General features: G+C 45.2%; 1 protein-coding gene across 1 annotated transcript in view; it reads left to right on the forward strand.

Annotated features, from left to right (window-relative positions):
* The window catches only part of LOC122541556 (butyrophilin subfamily 3 member A1-like), a 23987-nt gene that overhangs the window by 5533 nt on the left and 9734 nt on the right, over nucleotides 1–8720 (forward strand). Inside the window, exon 2 of the mRNA XM_043678386.1 lies at nucleotides 4707–4759. Coding sequence (XP_043534321.1) covers nucleotides 4707–4759 — 53 coding nt within the window. The remainder of the gene's footprint in view (nucleotides 1–4706; nucleotides 4760–8720) is intronic.

Consider the following 8720-nt stretch of genomic DNA (forward strand, 5'->3'; position numbering starts at 1 on the left):
AGGAACGGAACCAAATAAATTCCAGAAGACACAGCACAGCAGCGCTTCACAGGAGGATCCAAAGCCCTGAAGATGTCCCCTAGACGGGGGAGGAAACATCTGCAAATCCAGTTCCTACCTCGGTGAACATACCCACAACTACGGGAACTGGCACCTGAGCTTCAAATCTACACACAAACCTTGATCTTCATTTCCTGTTTTGGTTCACACTACACACTTCAATTCAAATGTAATGAATGAGATCAAAATGATGGAACCAAGTGATAAGGTTTTCTTGAGGGGAAAAAGAGGAATTTTGTTCCCAATGGCCCTGAGAAAATAATAAAAATATACCATCAAGCATAACCACAGACAAGAAGGGACAGGGTGTCTGACCCAGACAGGAAGCTGAAGTTTCATCTTTGAGTGTGAGAATTACCTGAATCCTGTCTGTTTTGCTGTTGTCTTGTTTGTTTAGCAGTAGAAAGGTTTGTAGATATCCTGGAGTTCTTGGTGAATGGTTGTTTTATCCAAGTTGCTTTTCCACTGGGCACTGACTTTGAGTTTGACAGAAAGAACCCCCTTTAGCTCTTTCACTTCACAAGGTGATATTACGTGGTGTTGGTGGGGATTTACGAGTTTGGATGGAGGATTGGCTGACAAACAGAAAGCTGAGTGTTGGGCTGAATGGTTCTTTTTCTGGTTGGCAAGATGTAACCGATAGTGTGTCACAGACCCCAGATATCTCCAATCTTTATGAATGACTTAGAGACAGGGGTAGAAGGAATTATGGACAAATTTGCAGATGACACTAAAAAGTGAGAAAATATGTTGTAATAAAGAAATAAGAAATATAAAAATGGACCTGGATAGATGAGGTGAATGGGGCAGACTTTGACAGATGAAACATGAATACGTGTGAGCTTATCCATTTTGGTCAGAGAAATAGAAAGGCATCTTCTTATCGAAACAGAGAGAAACTTCCGAGTGCCTCAGTGCAGAGGGATCCGGATATCCTTGGGCGTGAATATAGGAAAGTTGTATGTAGGTACAGCAGGTAACAAGGAAAGCAAATGGAATCCTGACATTTATTACTAAAGGAATAGAGTATATGTAGGTGAATGTTGCTACAACTGTACAAAGCATGTACACACACCCTGAGGATTATGCACAATTTTATTCCCCATACTTGAGGAGGAATATAATTGCTCAGGAAGCAGTTCAGAAGAAATTCAACAAATTGATTGCAGAGATAAGGTTTTGTTTTATGAGACTGAGTAGGTTAGGCCTAAGCTCTCTGAAGGTAAGAAGTGAAGAGGAGATCTAAGTGAGTATGTGAGATGTTAAAGGGGATTGAGAAATTAAATGTAGAGAGGATGGTTCCTATAATTAGAGATCATAGTTTTTTGGACAAAATATACTAGTTTTAAAACAGAAATGAGGAAATATTGCTTCTTTCAAAGGGTCTGGAATATGTGAAATTGACTGCCCCAGAGTACAGCGCATGCTGGGACATTGAGTAAATTTAAGGTGGGGACAGATTAACAGGTTAAAGGGTAAGAAGGAGGAGGCAGGAAGTGCAGTTGAGGCTGACATAGCACCATGACTGATCTCATCAAATGGCGGAGCAGGCTTGAGGGGCTGAATGGCGTATTCCTGTTCCTAGTTCTTATGATCTTTCTGACAATTCCAGTTTCCTTCTCTCTGCTCTACTGCAAAAAAATTTGATCTTTTAGTACAAATTCTGTGTCCTACAATCTTGCCCCACGAGCTACCTGACAAAAGAGCAGTGCTCTAAAAGCTTGTACTTCCAAGGAAACCTGTTGGGCAATAACCTGGTGATGTGCGATTTTTAGCAAAAAAACATTGCTGTTGAAATATAGTTCAGTGTGTGTTCCAGAGTGTAGATCCATCAAGCCAATTGACAACTGTCAATTTTGGGAAGTTCCATGGATGGTATCATTCTGTGAGCTGGAGTGAGGCTTTCACACAGTTCTCCATAGCTCATCATTAAAAATGGACTGTGACTCCAAGGTGCCTCACTCACACTATTGTCCCCTCACACTGGTGAAGGTGTTCCTCACTGTTGGAAGCTCCCAGGATTCCCACATTAAAGCTGGGCCATGCACCAGACCAAGTGCTGCCAGCCAGGAGCTGGTTTTCACAGTGCACGTAGTGACAGGGTAATGAAAGAAATGTTTCTGGGGGCTCACAGGTGACCCTTCATTGTAAACTCCCATTCATAAGTGTATTGCTATTATACATCATCTCATCTCTGATTGATTCCTGTACCTACAGCTACAAAGACAGTCAATCTACACAGGCTGCACACCCTGAACACCATACCATCTTTTAACTCTGTCTAATGGACTGTTAATCTTTCCCTAACACGCAGCATTTCATTATATTATCTCATAGACATAGAAACATCGAAAATAGGAACAGGAGGAGGCCATTTGACCCTTTGAAATTAATCCACTTTTCAATTGAACCTTGGGTGGTCATTCAACTCAGTCCCCTGTTCTCACTTTCTCCCCACATCCCCTTTGATCCCTTTAGCACCAAGGCACAAGGCTAATGCCTTCATGAAAACATTAAATGTTTTAGCCTCAACCACTTTCTGAGGCAGAGAACTCCCCAGGCTTAGCCTTCTCTGGATGAAGAAATTTCTCTTAATTTCAAACCCAAGAACAATACAGCACAGGAACAGACCCTTCGGCCCTCCGAACCTGCGCTGATACATTTTGCCCTTCCATACTAAAACTGTCTTCACTTACAGGATCCATATCCCTCTATCCCTTCCTATTCATGTATTTGTCCAGGTGCTTCTCGAATGCTACTGTTGTGTCTGCTTCCACCACCTCCTCTGGCAGTATGTTCCAGGCACTCACCACCCTTTGTGTGAAAAATGTAACTCGCACATCTCTTCAAAACATTCCCCAAACCCAGCCCCTTCATCTTGAATCTGTGCCTTCTAGTAATTGATCTCTTCACTCTGAGAAAAACGCTCATATTTTCCATTCTATCTGCCATTCACAATCTTATAAACTTCCATCAGATCACCTCTCAACCCTACATTCCTGTGAAAACAAACCCAGTTTATCCAAAGTTTCTTCATCGCTAAAATCCCCCACACCAGGCAATATCCTGGTAAACCTTCTCTGTACTTTGACTGTGACTCTGGTGCTGCATTCTTGATCATGATCCTTCCTGTATTTATCCTGTCCAGTCCTGTTAGAATTTTATAGGTTTCTATAAGATGCTCCTCATCTGAGCTCCAGGGTATATCGTCCTGACTGATGTCACACATCCATCCTGTCATCCCAGGATTCAGTCTGGCAAACCATATTTCAATGCCTCCATAGTCAGATAAGGCAACCAAAACCACACAGATTACTCCAGGTGTGGTCTCACCAAGGCCCTGTACAGCTGCAGCAGCTCATCCCTGTCCCTGTACACTATCCTCTCACTATGAACGCTAACTTATCATTTGCCTCCTTCACTTCCTGCTGCACCTGCACACTTACTTTCAGTGACGGGTGTACAAGGACATCCAAGTCTCATTGCACATCCCTTTTCCCGATCTATTGCCATTCTGAATATAACCTGCCTTTCTGTTTGTGCTGCAGAGTGGATAACCTCACATTTACCCACATTATATCTCATCTGCTGTGCATTTTCCCACTCACTCAACTTGTCCAAATCACACTGAAACATTTCTGTATCCTCCTCACAGCTCACCCTCCCAACCAAGTTCTCACTGTTCAATGTGGGAGCTTCACATGGTGGAAAACCTTTCAAAGATAACAAAGTTAACTTTTATTCAGTAGCAACAAAAATAAAGATAAAACAAAGAAAAAGCAGCTGTGTTTCTTCTGGGAACAATCAGGAACCACTTGCCTTTCAATCAACAACAAATTTACAGCCAATGGATCATTACTGCACTGAGCTCACATCTATTCAAGCCGTGTATCAGTTCAGTCCTGTCTGGCTTGTTGCACTCAATGTTGCACTGCTCTATTGTGCTGAAGGTGATGTTCCTCCTGCTCAGTGTCCTCACCCTTCTCTTTGGAAATCTGCTGCTGCCCCCTGAGCTCTCCAACATCCATCACATTCTCCTTTCGCTTGCTTGAGTTGTACAGGGCACAGTTTAGATCAGAGTGGTGCTGGAAAAGCACAGCAGGTCAGGCAGCATCCGAGGAGCAGCAAAATCGACGTTTCGGGCAAAAGCCTTTCATCAGGAATCATTCCGATTATGCAGCACACTCTGTCTGTTCGATATTGCATGACCTGCCCCCAGACCGATCCAAGCATTGGAACATCATCTTCAGCAGACCTGCTGTTTGCTCCACAATGGTCCTGGTTGAAAAATGTTCTGCATTCTAAATTTGTTTGGCTTCAGTCAGGAAGTTGTTTGATGGAGTCATCAGCAGTGCCCCCTGTCTCCCAGTCACCAGCTAGAAAGGTATCTGGCTGTTGAAACTATGCACAAACATGAGAGTCCCCAAAGACATCAGCTTCATGACAACCTCCAGGGTACCTGGCGTAGACTTTGTTGATGTGGAGATAAGTTGTACATTGATAGCATGTTGATAGACTCTGCTATGTTATGTCATGGCATGCCCATTGCTGCGTGAGTACAGTCTATAACACCCTGCACCTGGGAAAGCCACATTTGTTGCTACTGCCCGGGCTGTAGGACTGATGTTGACATTTGTGTTTCACAGGAAACAAGCCGAAGCAATGTGATCTGGGACAAACTACATCAGTAACAGCCTTGGTACATTTCTGACACAAGTCACCAGTGAATCTTTGGAAATGGTCAGTTCCATAGAAATGAAAGAAGCTCTCACCTTGATGGTCACTGTGATAGGATGGTCACCTACCTCCCCATAGACCTCACACCCTCCCCCCACTCCACCTCAGGTTGCAGATCAAACAGCAGTAGTTGGTATAGTTCTGTGATAGTGTCCTAGGAACAACTGGGAGAGTGTGAGGCTGCGATTTGGTATTGATGAGTGGATCTGAGGTTGTGATTGGATGATGAATAGACAGTATGAGGCTCAAGTTGGAGAAGGGGTGGATTGAGTGAGGCTGTGATTGGAGAATTAGGTGGAAAGTGCAAAGTTGTGATTGGAGAATCTCAGGAGAGAGCAAGGCTGTCCTTGGTGACTTGCCAGAAGAAGGGAACTTGTGTTTGGATGGTCAGCCAGAAAGATTGAAGCTGTGTTTGGAGGATCAGTGCAGAGAGTGAGCCTGTGATTGGTGGATTAGTGCAGAGAGTGAGCCTCTGATTGGTGGATCAGTGCAAAGAGTGGGTCTGTGATCGGTGAATCAGTGCAGAGCATGACCCTGCGATTGGTGGATCACTGCAGAGAATGAGCCTGCGATTGGAGAATCAATGCAGAGTGTGAGCCTGTGATTGGTGGATAACTGCAGAGAATGAGCCTGTGATTGGAGAATCAGTAAAGAGAGTGAGCCTGTGATTGGTGGATCAGCCGGTGAGAGCAAGTCTGTAAATCAAGGAACAATGAGCATTCTGCCAAGGGTCAATCCCAGACCGGGTTAAGATGTTTTGGGGAGGCGGGGTAGTGGATCTGAGTATTCGACACCCCTTTGGCCTCAGTGAGAGTGAAGCTGGTGGCCCCTTGGGGAACTGAGGCCAATGAGCTGGGGGTGGAAAAGCAGCTGAAGTGAAGGTGAAAGGGCTAATGGGGAAAGAGGTGCTGCCCAGGGGATCAGATGGTGGTGAATCCGAGTGTTGGAACCCTCCCTGGTCTCAGAAGGTGTACAGCTCACAGTCTCCCCCTACACCTGGTAGGAGTGAACTACAGGCTGGAATCCATTCCAACCCCAGCGATGGAGCTTCACCTCCCACCTATGGAACAACATTCCAGGCAGCAGCTTCCCAGCTTCCTGCAGCTCACAGCTCACTTACCCACTAACTCCCTCTGTACTATTCCCCACTCACTCTACCCACTAGCTCCCTCTGTACTATTCCCCACTCATCTACACCACAAACTCCCTCTGCGTTATTCCCCATCCATTTATTTCTTCACTGCCCCATAATCTTGCCTCCCAGTCCCCTCAGATGCTGACTGATCTTTCAGTTCCAAGTTTAGAACATTTGTATCTTCGATAGTCACAGGTGAGGTGCCAGAAGACTGGAGATTGGATAACGTGGTGCCACTGTTTAAGAAGGGTGGTAATGACAAGCCAGGGAACTATAGACCAGTGGGCCTAATGTTGGTGGTGGGCAAGTTGTTGGAAGGAATCCTGAGGGACAGGATGCACATGTATTTGGAAAGGCAAGGACTGATTAGGGATAGTCAACATGGCTCTGTGCGTGGGAAATCATGTCTCACAAACTTGATTGAGTTTTTTGAAGGAGTAACAAAGAGGACTGATGAGGGCAGAGCAGTAGATGTGATCTATATGTACTTCAGTAAGGTGTTCGACATGATTCCCCATGGGAGATTGGTTAGCAAGCTAAGATCTCATGGAATACAGGGAGAACTAGCCATTTGGATACAGAACTGGCTCAAAGATAGAAGACAGAGGGTTGTGGTAAATGGTTGCCTTTCAGAATGGAGGCCTGTGACCAGTGGAGTACCAGAAGGATTGGTGCTGGGTCGACTACTTTTTGTCATTTACATAAACGATTTGGATGTGAGCATAAGAGGTATAGTTAGTAAGTTTGCAGCTGACACCAAAATTGGAGGTGCAGTGGACACCAAAGAAGGTTACCTCAGATTAAAATGGGATCTTGATCAGATGGGCCAATGGGCCAAGAAGTGGCAGGTAGAGTTTAATTCAGATAAATGCGAGGTGCTGATTTTGGGAAAGCAAATCTTAGCAGGACATATACACTTAATGGTAAGGTCTTAGGGAGTGTTGCTGAACAAAGAGACCTTGGAGTCCAGGCTCATAGCTCCTTGAAAGTGGAGTCGCAGGTAGATAGGATAGTGAAGAAGGCGTTTGGTATGCTTTCCTTTATTGGTCAGAGTACTGAGTACAGGAGTTGTGAGGTCATGTTGCGGCTTACAGGACATTGGTTAGGCCACTGTTGGAATATTGCATGCAATTCTGGTTTCCTTCCTATCAGAAAGATATTGTGAAACTTGAAAGGGTTCAGAAAAGATTTACAAGGATTTTGCCAGGGTTGGAGGATTTGAGCTGTAGGGAGAGGCTGAACAAGCTGGGACTGTTTTCCCTGAAGCGTCGGAGGCTGAGGAGTGACCTTATAGAGGTTTACAAAATTATGAGGGGCATGGATAGGATAAATAGGCAAAATATTTTCTCTCGGGTCGGGGAGTCCAGGAATAGAGGGCATAGAGGGTGAGAGGGGAAATATATAAAAGGGGCAACGTTTTCACTCAGAGAGTAGTACGGGTATGGAATGAGCTGACAGAGAAAGTGGTGGAGGCTGGTACAATTGCAACATTTAAGAGGCATTTGGATGGGTATATGAATAGGAAGGGTTTGGAGGGATATGGGCCGGGTGCTGGCAGGCGGGACTAGATTGGGTTGGGATGTCTGGTCGGCGTGGACAAGTTGGACTTGAAGGGTCTGTTTCCATGCTGTACATCTCTATGATTCAAAGACTCTATAACCCTGTGGCCTGCATGTGACTCCATACCCACAGTAATGAGGTTGGCTGTAAAGTGACTCTGGGATATTAGGGATAGGCAATAAGTGCTGAAAAAGGCAGTAATGTCCAAATCCCAGAAACAAACCTTGGTTCAGTGGTTAGTCCTACTGCTTCACAGCGCCAGGGATCTGGGTTTAGTTCTACTCTCGGGTGGCTGTCTGTGTGGAGTTTGTGTGCTCCACTGTGTCTGTGTGGGTTCCTTCTGGCTGCTCCAGTTTCCTCCCACAGCCCAAAGATGTGTAGGTTAGGTGGACTGGCCATGCTAAATTGTCCAAGTGTCTGGGGATTGCAAGTAGGTGGATTAGCCAAAGGAGATACTGGGTTACAGACATGGGGTGGGTTTAGGTAGGATGCTCTTTGAAGGTTCAGTGTTGACTTGATGCACTGAGTGACCTGCTTCCATACTGTGGAGATTCTGAGATTCTGAAGGAAACATCCAGGATTTTAACCCTAGGAACTCCTGGAGTTAAACTGATTTGCTGTCAACCACAGCCATCTTTCTTTGTGGGAGCTGTGAGACACCCACACCTATACACGCACACACAGACAGACAGACACACAACACACACAGACACACACACAACACACACAGACACACACACAACACATACACACACATACACTCTCATTCTCAAATGGATAAAAATGGGTGTTCTGGACAGAGGAAGATTGGGAAACCAGTCAGTGTATTCTGTTCACAGGATTTGGTGAGATGACTCTTGTTCTGATCAGAATGCTGTGTCTCAGTCTTTCTTCTCCGCAAGCTCACAATTGTTTGCAGGAGGCACTGGGTGGCTGGTTAATATTTATTAAAAACTCCCTGACTTTTCAGTTAAAAGGCACAGCTTGCAGCAGCTGCTGAAGGAAACTAAGCTGGTTTTATTTCAGATTTAAGTGGCTTTTCCAGCAGAGAACAGAGACAGCTCCTGAGTAGGTGGGTGTCTGTTGGTGTCTCACTATCGTGTTTGCAGCCCCAGCTCTTCCTGATGAAGAGCTTATGATCAAAACGCTGATTCTTCTGCTCCTCGAATGCTGCCTGACCGACTGTGCTTTTCTGGCACCACACGTTTTGACCTGCATTCCCAGGATG

The sequence above is a fragment of the Chiloscyllium plagiosum genome, chromosome 37, assembly GCF_004010195.1.
Source record: "Chiloscyllium plagiosum isolate BGI_BamShark_2017 chromosome 37, ASM401019v2, whole genome shotgun sequence".
NCBI lineage: Eukaryota > Metazoa > Chordata > Chondrichthyes > Orectolobiformes > Hemiscylliidae > Chiloscyllium > Chiloscyllium plagiosum.